This window comes from Sitophilus oryzae, unplaced genomic scaffold (genome assembly GCF_002938485.1).
Source record: "Sitophilus oryzae breed Bouriz unplaced genomic scaffold, Soryzae_2.0 scaffold_926_pilon_pilon, whole genome shotgun sequence".
NCBI classification, from domain to species: Eukaryota; Metazoa; Arthropoda; class Insecta; order Coleoptera; family Curculionidae; genus Sitophilus; species Sitophilus oryzae.
The window spans coordinates 114435-129553 of record NW_022147557.1 but is presented as its reverse complement, the minus strand read 5'-3'; the positions used below and the strand labels follow the sequence as shown (position 1 = coordinate 129553).

General features: G+C 32.6%; 1 protein-coding gene across 1 annotated transcript in view; it reads right to left on the bottom strand.

Moving 5' to 3' along the window:
- The window catches only part of LOC115890808, a 93695-nt gene extending 79004 nt beyond the window's left edge, over positions 1-14691 (bottom strand). The window contains exons 1-6 of the mRNA XM_030911157.1: positions 14644-14691; positions 12766-12859; positions 11613-11728; positions 11271-11415; positions 8866-8919; positions 111-239 (exon numbers count right to left, since the gene is read on the bottom strand). Of these exons, the coding sequence (XP_030767017.1) occupies positions 111-239; positions 8866-8919; positions 11271-11415; positions 11613-11728; positions 12766-12859; positions 14644-14691 (586 nt within the window). The remainder of the gene's footprint in view (positions 1-110; positions 240-8865; positions 8920-11270; positions 11416-11612; positions 11729-12765; positions 12860-14643) is intronic.
- Positions 14692-15119: the final 428 nt, after the last annotated feature.

The following is a 15119-nucleotide window of genomic DNA, read 5'->3' as shown; positions in this document are numbered from 1 at the left end:
ATAGAGAACATCGTATAAAACTCGCCCTGCTGTATTTTTCTAAGTAAAAATGTTACACAAAATAACTTTCACAAAACTACGCAAGACAGTATAAAAAATTATTGACTCACCAGCAATAGAAGGCGGTATAAGAAGAGCTGATATATTCTTATTTCTGTATTCATAAGCCGTAACTCCAGGCAATCCAGGTGTTCCATTAATACCGGGTCTTCCAGATTTTCCTTTAGGTCCATGAAGCCCTAAAAAGATTGCACAAAACATTTTACGCCAGATTGGTATAACTAACCTAAATTTATCCAACGACACTTCTTGAACTTCTCTTTCAAAATTTAGAAATAATGGCACAAAAAGTGATAATTCTGTTAAATAGAGTATGGCTGAGTACGATTATTATAAAGATCTAAATTCATTTTATTCTAAAAGAAAGCAAAGTTCCACAAAGAAGCAGTCCTGTTCAGAGAATGGAACTACAAAGTATAATAATTAAATGAGATATTAATATTAAGGTTTTAATATATTTTGTATTTAAAATTATGTTATTTATAATTAAAATTTATGAAATTTCGAGTTCTTTTCGTCTAAACATAATAAAATTTTGACATAAATAATTATTGTTTTTGTATAGGAAAATATGGGATATTTTTATTAAAGCGTAAACCAAACTAAACTTTGATAATTTTTTAATGGTCTGGTCTCGATTCTCGATTTGCCATTTTGTAAAATGACTGCAAACAGGCAGTCTTTTTGCAGAAGTGTACAGAAAATATCATCATTGTTTAATATGCCTAATTCTGATTAGGCTTTTTGCAAAGTGACTGAAAATAGATAGGCTTTTTGTAAAAAAATCTTCTCTTGTGTAAAAATCAGGCGTTTTATAATATGCCTAGTCTTTTTGCAAAAAGCCGGATTATTCTATATGCCCGCGACATATACATGGTATACTAAAAATAGTTTACATCTACCAAAATAAGAAAAATTAAAAAAATATATCATATGCATCTTCCAAAGAAGACATACTGATACTACAATTACTTCATGGATTTTACTTTTACCCAAATAAAAAGATAACCTTTTATTTATACGCGATATTGTAAAACAAAAACTTGCTTTTCGCATAATATAATTTTACTTCCGAGTTACAGTTGTATTAAATGTCGGCAATTAGAGATCCGGATCCGAGCTTTTGCATAAAGATTTTTCGTTCTATTTCATTTGTGCATTGAAGTTCTTCCTGCTCAAAGGCACGTCTCTTTTTAAAACTCATTAGTTCAATTAGCAAACTTTTTATTCACCTTAAAGCGAAATTAATTTGCTGCTTCGAATAGGTTTGGTTGTTTCCCTGTTAATTACGGTTGTATTTGAGTGTTTAAAAGGGTTTTTATTGAAAAAATAATTTATAAAGTCGTAGATAAAGGAAAATAATTAAAACTTGCTTGCACGTCATCAAAATATTTGACAAATGCACGTCGCAATGTTGCCACGGCTACTTTTTTTTTACTTTGACTTTTGACAAATGTCAAATAAAATTTGTAATTTAGTTACCGATTTTCAATTTTTGAACCGTGCAAATATTGGCTCCTCTGTTAATTTCACAGCAAAGTTGTAATAGGGTTTTTTTTTAATAGGGGTTTTAATTTTTACTTTTTGAACCATTTTGGACCAGATGATTTTAAGTAATTTAAGAAAAACTGCATCTATTTTTAAATTAAAACTGATCAGATAACAATGCAAAACCAGGCAAATGCCAACGTACCTTAAGAGTCCATTCCACTAGTCCGAAAAAGTAGCCAAATAAGCGTTCGGCATTTAACGTTTTATGTAAAACTGTCCACGTATTTTTAAACAAATGAAGAAGGATAATTAAAGATAAAGGATTATAATATATCCGTATTGTAGTACATTTTTAGACAACTTCTTTATTTTTAAGATTTTGATGGTCAAACATCAACAAAAAAAAACCTTATGTTTGGACTAAATTTTCTCGAAAATAAAGATATAATTTAAAATTCCGCTACGATACGGAAATAGATTGAAGTTTTGTGTTTACAGTGATATATAATTTATATGGTTTTGTAACAAATTGCTCGCTATTTTATGGCAAACCCTGAAGCTCTGCAGACCTTAATCAAGCCTTAATCAAAGCACGTGTGTTTGGAATTTTGGATGTGGCTTAACACGATAGGATCAGGTTAAGCCTTAAGTGGGCCACTCACGATACTGTGGCGCCGTACAACAGAATCGTACAACAAAACGCTTACTCACAATCAAACATTTAGTTTAAAAGTGTTGTACAAGCAAAAATGTTGGAAAGCGAAGAAGATATTTTGGTAGCAACAGCTGCAGTATGTGCAGTGCAAATAATTTAAAAACGGAAGAAACGATATTGTAATCGAAGGTGGTGGTGTAAGGAATTGTTACCAAAAAGATCCACATATTCACATATTAATTTACTCGAAGAATTACGGCTGTACCCAGATGATTGGCGTAATTATCTACGAATGGACGAAGACTCATATTTAGAGTTACTTAATTTAGTTGCACCCTTCATTAGAAGAAAAGATACCAATATGGGCTCCACTTCTTTGAATTTTGCAACTAGAGTACACATTGCCCGTTTTCTTACTACACGATCATGATACTCTGGAGCTTTAACTTTCCAAAGACACGTAAAACTTCGGTAGATTTCAAAAAACTTAGTTAAAAATTGCTAGGAATATTTAGACATCTTTACAGAAATCGGCACGATTTTACTGCTGCAGTTAAAAGTTTTGAACTGCGATCCAATACAATGCAACTTGGTCGGTTGTGCACACACACGATACAATATTGTCAATTGTCGTCCGATTTTGTCGTATCCAACATAATCGTACTGCGGCGTAGTATTGTGAGTGGCCCACTTTAGGCAGATTTCTGAAATATCTATATATATAAATCTCTAAGTCCTGACTGATCACTGACTCATCAACGCCCAGACCAAACCCTTGACCCTAGAAAGCTGAAATTTTGCACAGAGGTTCTTTTTATGATGTTTACGTGAGATAAGAAAGGATTTTTTAAAATTCATCCCCTAAGGGGGTAAAAAGGGGGTGGAATATTACAATATTTTTTATTTAAAAAACGGTCAAGTTTTCGAAAAAACGCTTAAACACGTATATTTTATTTTCTTTTTTTACATATTTTGAGATTTTTTAAAAATGTATACAGGGTGTCTCGAAAAATCTGATCATTGATTAACCACGATCCTGCTTAAAGCGCTTGACGTAAAAAGTTGATTTTTGGAAAACGGATTTACTTTAGGGTGTAGAGGTTCTAGTAGTCTCTGTAGAGGTAGAATTCTAAGGGGGTGAAACCACCCCTCAAATATAAGAATATTTTTTATTTAAAAACCGGTGAGTTTTTCGGAAAAACTCTTAAACACGTATATTTTATTTTGTTGTTTTACATATTTTAAGATTTTTATAAAATTTATACAGGGTGTTTCATAAAGTATGGCCATTGAGTAATCACGATTCTGCTTAAACTGCTTGACGTTTAAAGCTGATTTTTGGCAAGCGGATTGACTGTGGGGTGTAGAGGTTCGATAATGAGGGGTTCCTCGAACCTCAAATTCCAAGAGGGTGAAAACGTCCCTGAAATAATCTATACTAATATATAACACTCTTAAATGACTCACTGATTAATCACGATCCTGCTCAAACCACTCAACGTAAGGAGCTCAATTTTGGCATACAGGTTGATTCTAGAATTTAGTGGTTCAATAAGAAGGGATTTTTCGAAATCCCAGTTCCAAGGGGGTGAAACCTCCCCTCAAGTATTACCATATTTTTTATTTAAAAAACGATCAAGTTTCCGAAAAAACGCTCGTACACGTATATTTTATTTTATTTTTTACATATTTTAAGATTTTTTAAAAATGTATACAGGGTGTTTCGAAAAATCTGGTCATTGATTAATCACGATCCTGCTTAAAGCGCTTGACGTAAAAGGCTGATTTTTGGAAAACGGATTGACTTTAGGGTTTAGAGGTTGAAAACCGGTGAGTTTTTATTTTGTTGTTTTACATATTTTAAGGTTTTTTATAAATTAATCACGATTCTGCTTACACTGCTTGACGTTTAAAGCTGATTTTGGCAAACGGATTGACTGTGGGGTGTAGAGGTTCGATGAGGAGGGGTTTCTCTAATCTCACATTCCAAGAAGAAAACGCCCCTCAAATATTACAATATTTGTTATTTAAAAAACGGTTAGTCTTTCAGGAAAACGCTTGGACACGTATAATTTATTTTGTTTTTTACATATTTTTAAATTTTTTAAAAAATCATACAGGGTGTTCCCAAAAGTTGGGAAATTGATTAACCACGATTCTGCTCCAGTTTGTATGTTAATGGAAATTCTTGCTTTGCTTTATCATATCACAATTACAGATGATTAATTCGACGCGAACGAAGTCGCGGGTACATGCTAGTAATATATATTTCCTTCGGCAAAACACCCGCTTTTCCCGACCCCTGAGAGCCACCCGAACAATATAGCGTAATAGACTCTTAAGATGTCATCCTATAATTATGTCAATGTCCTATTGTATTTTCTAAATGTTAGACTTTTGCTTCATTCGAACCAGTTTTAAATTAGAGAAATAATATTTCGAGGACTCTAAGCGTAGGTACTATAACGGTAGTTTGGTGCAGACCGAGGGGTAAACACTTAGGGCAAAAAGTGTACACCTACATCCTCTATCCTTAGTACATCCCCTACATCCTCCAGTACATCCTCGGTACATCCCCTACATCCTCGGTACATCCCCTACATCCTCGTACATCCCCTAGTACATCCCCTACATCCTCGGTACATCCACTACATCCTCGGTACATCCCCTGGTACATCCCTACATCCTCTAGTACATCCTCGGTGCATCCCTGGAAATCCTCTCATGTGTACGCCATACATTTAGAATAATTTTCGTGATGAACCGTTTTACGTATCTAAAATACTTTTCGAGATATACTTATCTTGGACACACTGTATATATTTTTTTAAATTTTATTTGAATGGTAAAAGAAAGTTAAAATTTTGAACGCTATTATCTCCGAAACTATTAAATATATAAAAAAGATGAAGCACCATTTCGACTACATTTACTAGAGGGATATAAAAATTTACAGGGTGTTTTTTATTTAAAATAACAAAATTAAGGTTACTTTACTTACGACGAAACCGGAATTGTTATTTATGTTAGAGCGATCTCCCACTTTATTACGAGCTTTATTAAATGTATAACTACACAAAATTTCTCAAACCTGTACAATTTATTGGCTAGTAATATAGTTTTTGTTGAATTCAAAAGGATAAAAAAAAATCAAAACCATTTAAAAAAATTATATGGGGTTATCGAGAATCGAACTAAGGCGCGCCAACCCATATCAAATCTTGCCAGAGCTGTAACAATCTCGGCTATTATTGTGCCTACAACAATTCGCCGTTACTTTTATTATACAGGGTGAGTCTTAAATAGGTGCAAATATTTTCAGGGCTGGTAGATCTCGATAAAAGAAACATATTTTTTCTTTACCATTTTTCAAATAAGTCCAAAATAACCGAGTTATTTAAGTTTGAAAATTTAAAAAAAAATTGATTTTTTTTAATTTTGATAGCCACCTGAATTTTTTCTGTATTTGCATCCCTTTTAGTGCCGTAACCATAGAGTAAAGCTGTAACTATGGTAATATCAGAGATTAAGAATTTATAACGTGGGAAAATTAGCGGTGAACAGGCAGTTCTAAAAAGTTTTCGAAAAATATACAGGGAAATTTAAAAGAAAATGCACGATTTTTAACATATTTTATTTGCAAAAAAAACATCATAGACGTGTTCCTGGGGTCAAAATATACCACCCCTGAAAATATTTGCACTTATTTAAGACTTACCCTGTATAACAGCAGTTTATGCCTCGGTTTATGCAGTTTATGTCGGCGGAAAAAATAACTTAGTCATGCGTAAAGCCCTATATTATGTGCAAAGTTATCAATCTCGTGTTTTGAACCCCAAATAAAAATGAGATCTAGTAGCTACCGAGGATCTACTTTATAAAACAGACCTAAAAATAGGCAACGCTAAAGGCATTCGCATTTATGAACTTCGTTTTTGACGTATAGAGGGTACAATAATAATTATTTACACACACTTCCCTTTAATTCATAACGCTTACGGCACTATGCAATAAGATATGAACACACATGCCAAACACAGTTTTGCATAAACTTATACTAGAGATATGGATTAAAGGCTATATATCTGACTTATACATACATTTTGCGAGATATTTTGAGGTTATGAGTAGGGGTGAGCCACAAAGCCTTGAGTATCGATATTTTTATCGATATATTAAATAAAGGTCCATTTTCACTCCCATGAAATTTGTGCAAATCGGCTTGTGAAAATCGGCTTGTGCAAACTTTATTTAATAAATTCATTGAGAAAAACGGATGTGCACAAGCTAATTCACATACGTGAAAACCAAGTAACGATATATTGGTCCATAAATATCGATATAGCTATCGATATAACAGATACCGCTATATCTCTTTATGAATACTTCATATCGGAAATATCTATATCTATCTATATTCACAATATCGATATTCGATCTTATTTGATTTCGTACAGGGTGGTTGTAAAATATTGAATAAATATCAACATCTCGAGAACCACATTTTTTGGAAATCGCTCGGCCACATCAATTATTTTAATTTTTCCGGGGCAGATTATGCCAAAAATGAATATTATACAGGGTGTCTCAAAAATGCTTTGTCCAAAACAATTTCTTTTAATGGCAACCCTCGTGGCAACATAATTATTATTTTTCTGCATTTTTGAATTGCCCTTAAAATTCTGAATATTTTCCATGTTAGTGCTATACCCAAATCCAAGCTTTTTGGAGTTATTCTCATTTACAAATTAAAAAGTGAAAAAAAATATTAGAAAAAAACCTTTTTAAGAGGATACCGAAGAGGATACCTTATGGAAAATGTATTCAAAAGACAACCCACAAATTTGGATGACTTGAAACATCGCATTCGGCAAATTACGCCCCAAATAATTCGAAATACATCCCCGGTAAATCCTCGGTACATCCCCTACATCCTCTAGTACATCCTCGGTACATCCCCTACATCCCGGTACATCCCCTACATCCTCTAGTACATCCTCGGTACATCCACTACATCCTCGGTACATCCACTACATCCTCGGTACATCCCCTGGAAATCCTCTCATGTGTACACCATAAATCCCCTAAGTGTTCACCCCTCGGTGCAGACAGTATACAACAAATTTCATTTGACAATTATAAAATCAGATGTAACACAATGATTTTTAATTTCAGATTTGTTAAAGAAACTCAGAACAAAATTGAAAGTGATACATGTCATATTTAGAAAAAAATAATAAAATCGAAAATTACAAGTATCAGATTTTCAAAGAAAAATCTCATGACAACCGGTAACGACCGCCATGACTACCAACAATTTTTATGAGAAAATGGAAGTTTTACTTGGGTCAGGATAATACTGAGGGTAAGGTATGGTTCAATGTAATTTTACAGCGATGGGCAACTTTTGCGTTCAGAGGAAGTTAATAGACTTTCCGAAAGTTGGGTGCATCGAAGTCAAAAGAGATTAGGATGATCGGGGCTCGGGGCTCTTGTTTGTATTAGCGATAAAGCTTTTTAAAAGTGCACGTGCAGTTTGAAATTAGAGTATAGAATTTAAGCGGCTTTAAACTTTTACCAGGTTTTAATTAACATTTTTTTCTTCTCAACATGTATACCTAATAATAAATGTATAATACATGTTCATAAGTTACCTTAATCTGAATTAGTATACACTAAAATAGTAGGTATACTCGAAAATATATAAATTAAAAAAATAGATACAACAGATTATACCATACGATCGAAAAAAAAACGGTGGCAAAAACGGCTGGGGAATAACAATCGATGATAATTTTCGGGAAGTCAAGCCATTAGACATAATTTCTTATCCCTTACTCTTCTTTATTTTTAGCGACCATAGCAACAGGTATGGTAGGCTATTAAGATCGACAAAAAAAGTTTTTTTTTAATTTCACTCAAAATGAGTTATTTGGGTCAGAAATACAAAATATTTTCATGGTGTCTGTCTGTCTGTCTGTCCGTCTGTAGCACGATAACTCAAAAACCGCTAAACCGATTTTAACCAAATTTGGCACAAAAATACTGTGGCGCCCGAGAATCTGGCCAGTAGTTTTTGGTGGGGGTGGGGGGTTGGTAAGGGGGTATGGGAGGGGGTTAAAAATTTTAAAAAATCGCAACTCCAAAATTACGGTAGCTAGCGAAACGCGGTTTTCAATTTAAGATTAGGATTAAATTTAAAATCAGTCAAAGTCGCAGTTTTTAAGATAAAAAAAATTGGAAAAATTCCTTTACTTCGAAACTTAAAGAACTGCCTACCAACTTTTTATTAACATATTTTAATATGGGCGGCTATACGTACCTCCCGGCGCCAATTATTTAATGGCGCTTAGTGCAAGTTGGCCTTAAAAAGTTGTAAGCTTGAGTTAATTTCTTAATTTTTATTAAGTAAACATTATTTTTTAATGAGAAAAAATTCGAGAAAAACCAATTTTTTGGATATAGATTTGTGTGCCTGAAAACGTTTTCTATCATTTTTTAATCATTCTATAATTAGGGTTAGTTAATTTTTAGTAAATGAGGTGTACAGATTCACCTCGTCAAAATTATCATCGATTGTCAATTCCCAGCCATCTTTGATACGGTTTTTTTTTCAATCATACAGTATATTAGTACCTTCAAAGATTTTATTTACACACCTCTTTCTCCTTTGGGTCCCTGTGGTCCAGGTAAGCCTCTTTCACCTTTTTGACCTGAAATAAATATGTTTAATAAAATGGGTTAGAGACATGGTATGTTAGTATATCACATAAATAAGAATTGATTAATTTATTCAATTGCTTTCGGTCATTTCCTGTTTCAGCGGAAATGACTACAACTTTTGATTTTTAAATGGCACCCTAGGTATTTTTTTTTACTTCATTATATATTATAGGAAATATCTCTCTGAATAGATTCACATATATAAAGAATATGTCAATCTATTCAGACAGTTATTTAATACCATATGTCAACTTTTGACATTCTTGCTTAAAAAAACCTATTTTAAATTTCCTTTTAGAGTGCCATGGCTGTGTTAAAAACACTAATATTTAATCAAAGAGCCTTGGAAAATAGATTTGATCATCTAATATTTTTCGTATCTTTTCCTGGCTGGTTAAAAGATGATAAAATTGTATTTTTAATCATATCTCAATTTTTTCAAATGGGACGAGGGTGGCTCACTAACATATTTAGGAAAAGTATTTTTTACGAATAATTTGGTACCAAACACTTGGTATTTCAAATCAATTTGTCGTTACATTTACAGCCATGGCACACTAAATTCAAATTGAAAATGCTTATTTCTTTTAATTAAAAATGTCAAAAGTTGACATATTATATGTCATTCTATTCAGAGGGTTATTTTCTATCGAATAAAGTAAAAAAATATCGAGGGTGTCATTAAAAAAAACAAAAGTTGTAGTCATTTCCGCTGAAACAGAAAGTGACCGAAAACAATTGAATACGTCAGTCAATCCTAATTTATGTCATATACTTCCAAACCAAATCTCGTTTTTCTATATAAAAAATAAAAAATTTATAGAGGTGAGCCGCTTTTGAGAAACATCCGTATATGAAATTGTCAAAAGAAAACATATTTCTCAATCTCACATACCAATGAGTCTTGAAATTCATTATAAACTTTACTCTTTTCTGAGAACGAAAACAACCGTAATTACTATATTACTAAAAAATAACTTTAAAAAGTTATTATATTTTATTACCACCTATAAGATAAATCTTAATTTATAAACTAGCAAGGCAACGCAAAACTTTAACTTGCTCATTTTAATAACACTACAATTTTTTGCATAGCTTGGAAAAATCCATTTTTCCACAACGAAAGTTTCCCATCCAATCGAAGGCTTCGTTATGACTTTGGAGGTATTATCGGGGCGAAATTTTTCGTAAAATTATCGGAGAAAACTTTAAAATTTAATTTAATGGATATTGGAAGAAGATAAAGAGATAGGAATGCCGATATTCTAAAGGGTGGTCTTTGGTTTAACCCGTTTTTTCAAGTTCTGGAATAATTAAAAATTTAAAGTGCAGTGTATAAAAGTATTACAGGTAGAAATTTATGAAAGGAATTGGAGAGAAACTCATTAGCAATGACATGAAAGGGGAATCATGATTAATTCATACTGTGAGAGAGTCAAATGTGTTATTACAGACTTTTGCGGCTTGTATATAAATATATAAAATACTAGTACATTTCTAATTGGACTAATTATTGATGTTATTAATTAAAACTAAGGATTGCTGGTAAATTGGTTATTTTTAACTAATTCTCTGATAAATTTTAAATAGAGCACCTGTTCCTAAATCATACATCTACAATATCGGGTTTATAATTGCAATGGAGTGTCACCTGGTGGTACGTAAGCTCAATAAGACGTCCAGTAATACATAAGATCCTTTTGAAGTAGCACAAGTGCTTGTAGAAAAAATACATATCAAAGATTCTTTATAAGTGTGCACTGATATATGGATGACTTATGGTAAGTAATTTTGTATGACTTGGAGAAATGTAACTGATGGTGTGTATTTTTTGCTCAAACTAAGAAATATTTCATTTCATTCCACATGCTTAAATATCACATTATTTCTAAAAAGACCACTAAATAATTTATTTTGTTTTTTTTTTCAATAATTTTGCCTCCTAAAACTGTACCTCTGGTTGCTAAATTTGTATCAGTACAATTTAGGAAGTTATTAAAGTATTAAGTTATTCTTAGTACCATCCAACTACTTGGATCGGTGCCCGTATCTCAAATAATTCAAAGTCCCGTGTTGCCGCATAGTCAAGAAAGTATATGCTTAAAAATAAACCAGAAAATCACACCACCTGAAGAGTTTAGCAGAGATTGCAGAGATGCATTACATTTTTAAGATGGTGTTATTATTACACAAAATAAATTAAAAGAAAAAACTTACTAAACCTTTTCTATAAGATTCGCATAGTTAATAAATCAAATTTTTGTTATATAAATTATTAATTATCAAAAAAACTGATTAGTTTCTTTTCGAAAAAAAAAACTAATATAATAAATAACCTTACCATTTGATCCATCTCTTCCATCCTTTCCTGGAATACCATCCATTCCAGGCATACCGTCATGTCCATTTCGTCCAGGACTTCCGAATAATCCTGGCGATCCAGGAACACCTGTGCGACCATCCAAACCTGGTCGACCTTGCTCACCCTAAAAAACAAATATATGTTAGACACTAAAATAATATTCTAATTTCTAAAATTTATTGCCAAACAATATAGGGGTTTAAGTCTAGAATGCCAGTTTATCTAAAAAGACAACATTATAAAAAAAATGAATTAAAAGCTAAAGAGTTTAAACGGATTGGTCATTAATAAGATATAAAACAAAGCTGTTAAAAGAAATACCTTTTCTCCTGGAAATCCTATATCTCCCTTCGATCCCGGAAATCCTGGTAATCCCGTTTTTCCTGGAGGGCCGATTGGCCCGTTCTCGCCCTTGGGTCCTGGTGGGCCCGGATAACCTAAAAAATAATTTCTGTAAAATTGGCAATTTTTTTATTAAATGCCATAATAAAGTCGTGTTATAAACTAACAATAAAGTATCTTTTTTTATCTCTCGTTGTTTTTATACCGTCCAAAATTCTACTTTATTGTAGGGTGTAAGCAAGTATTTATTTTATAGATTAAACCTTTGAATAAGAAGACTAAGGAAGGAGCATAATTTGAGCATAATGCTATCCATGTATCCATGCATGGTGGGCGGAAAAAGCACCATAAAAGCACTCTAGGGTGGCGATACTTGACAGTTCTGTTTGACGATTCATTTGACACATTTGAATTTGATTTGAAATTTTGTGGATTTGTCAGTCTTTTTCGGAGCTTATTTTATGTTATTTATTATTTATTCTACTACTGATAGTTGTATAAAGGTAGTAAATCTAGATGGAAATTGTGGCAGAACTTAAATTAACAGTGACACTATCGCGATTTATCGAAAAAGACTCTAAAATAGTTGGTTGTGTAGCGTGCGGTAGATCTCGGCAAAAATTGAGTGAAATAATGGAACAACTTTTCGCTAGTAAGTGACTATATAATATACATACGTGTAGTAAACCGACCATTTATGAAATTCACTTAAATTAACTAAATTATATATTTTTCTTGCATTTTAGCTTTTATTTATTACTTGTCAAAGATTAGATGTCAAAGAATTTAGATACGTTAATTTGACTTACCTGCTTCAGTAGCGTATCGGATGTTTGTGTTAATAAATACTTATTATAACTTATCTATTTTTATTAGAATTATATATTTTATAACAATTTTAATAACTACCAACATTTATTCACAACGTAAAATAAAACAACAAATTATTGAGTCTACCTCACGTCTACCCTACATCATAGTTTTACATTTTTTAAATAAAATTGGAACGACACTGATAAACCGGAATTTAAGTCGGCCATATTTGAGGCCCATCGCGGTGTACCTAAGATTTTTGATATGCTCCTTCCTTAGTCTTCTTATTCAAAGGATTAAACAGATTAAAGTTGGTTACCTGGCAACCCTGGAAGCCCTCGATCGCCTTTGTCACCTGGTTTTTGCGGACAGAATTCTTGCACCTTCTTACAGTAGCCTTCTAAGGTTTTTTCCTGTAAAAATAAAAATAAATATTAAAGTTACTGATATTTTTTTTAATAAACGTAACACGGTTATAATTTATTTAACTTAAATATTCCAATTTCTTCGATTATAATTTTCAAAATTTTAGCAAGTTTACATTCATATTATACTGTAGTTACTTAAACAGAATAATAAAATAAAAACAATATATTCAACCTATTACTCATATTATATTGTTGGTTATATTTCTATAAAACACAGAAAAACATAGCACAGAAATATATAGGATAGATAAACATCAGAACAGAGCATATAACAGCAGAACAAATATTACTAAATAAATAACAAAAAAAATAATAGTTGTTAAGAAAACTAAAATAAACAAATTTATACTTAAATTCTAAATACTCATAATTTCATTATATACGATATACAATTCTTTTAATATACAGTTTAAATAATGGTATGAAATATCCAGATTTGATAAATATACGTTATTATTTTATATTACAATATGTAAAATTTCTTAGATATTGAAAGCAAACAATGTTCTTAGGAGGACCTTATTACGAGCTATTGAGAAGTTTTGCTGAAGAATCATCAAGTTCTAAAAATACTGTTGTTAGTCTCAAAAATAACAAGTTAGTTTACCACAGATCCTATTAAGAAGAACGACCGAGAAAAGTTAAATTTTATTCAAACTGTCATTTTCCATCGAATATAGTAAAAAAATATCGAAGGTGCCATTTAAAAATCAAAAGTTGTAATCATTTCCTGTGAATCAGGAAGTGACCGAAAAAAATTGGATACGTCAATCAATCACAATTTATGTCATATACTAACATACCAAATTTCGTTTTTTTATCAAAAAAAAATAAAATTTATAGAGGTGAGCCAGTTTTGAGACGCACCCGGTATAGTTAACTCAATATTCCAGTTAATTAATGCACCTCTATCATCATCATCATCATGCGTAGGCCTCCTCCATATTTCTCCATTCTTTACATCATCGGTCCAGCGTGTCGGTGGTCTGCCTCTGCTACGTTTATCTGCTCGAGGTCGCCATTCTAACAATCTTCTATTCCACCTGTCTTTAGATGTTCTCGCCACATGACCTGTCCATCTCCATTTCATTCGAGTTACGTGTTCCACTATGTCTTTAATTTTGGTTTTTTGTCTGGTAGTGTTATTAGGAATTTTGTCTCTTTTAGTTATTCCAAGCATGGCTCTCTCCATGGCTCTCTGGGCTACTCTTAAATTTTCTGCAGACTTTTTCGTTAATGTTTCCGCTTTAGAGTTTCCGCTCCATATATAATTACCGGCAAGACGCATTGTTCATAAAGTTTCCTCTTCAAGCATATGGGTATATCACTTTTAAAAGTCTCCCGCAGTTTGCCAAAAGCAGCCCAACCCAAACCTATTCTGCGCTGTATCTCGTGTGTTTGGTTGTTCTTTCCGATTTGTATTTCGTGCCCGAGATATTTGTATATATGTGTCTCTTTTTTTTTATGTCGGCGTCACCTATTCTGATGTTCTGTATCAGCACTAAGTTTGTCATTATTTGCGTTTTACTCGTATTTATCCGGAGACCGACTTTTAATGAGGCCTGCACTAATTCTTCGAGCATCTGCTTTGAATCTCCGATGTTATCTGAGACGAGGACGATGTAATCTGCGAATCTGAGATGTGTCAACCTTTCACCATTGATATTTATGCCCCTATTCTCCCAAGAGAGTGATTTCATTGCGTATTCAAGGACAGCTGTAAAAGTTTAGGCGAAATAATATCCCCTTTGTCGAACTCCTCTGCCTACCTCAATTTTATCTGTTGTTTCGTGAAGTTTTTCTAGTTGTGGTGGCATTACTATATATGTATTCTATAAGCCTTGTATACCTATAATCTACTCTTCCCTGCTCCAATGCTGATATTATTGATGTTAATTCTACTGTGTCAAATGCTTTCTGGAAATCAACGAACACCAATGCTAGGGGCCTGTTGTATTCCACAGATTTTCTATCAGGACTTTAATTACTTGAAGATGATCGTTTGTTCCATAACCTTTCCTAAAGCCTGCCTGTTCTCTTGGTTGATAGAAATCTAGTTTACGTTAGAGACGTTTGGCAATGATTTTGGTAAACAGCTTATACAAGTGACAAAGAAGGCTTATCGGTCTATAATTTTCAAGCTCGGTGATATCGCCCTTTTTATGGAGAAGTATCGTTATGGCGTTGTTCTATTGAGACGGGATTATTCCTTTTTCAAGGCATAGATTAAATAAGTCTTTAATCC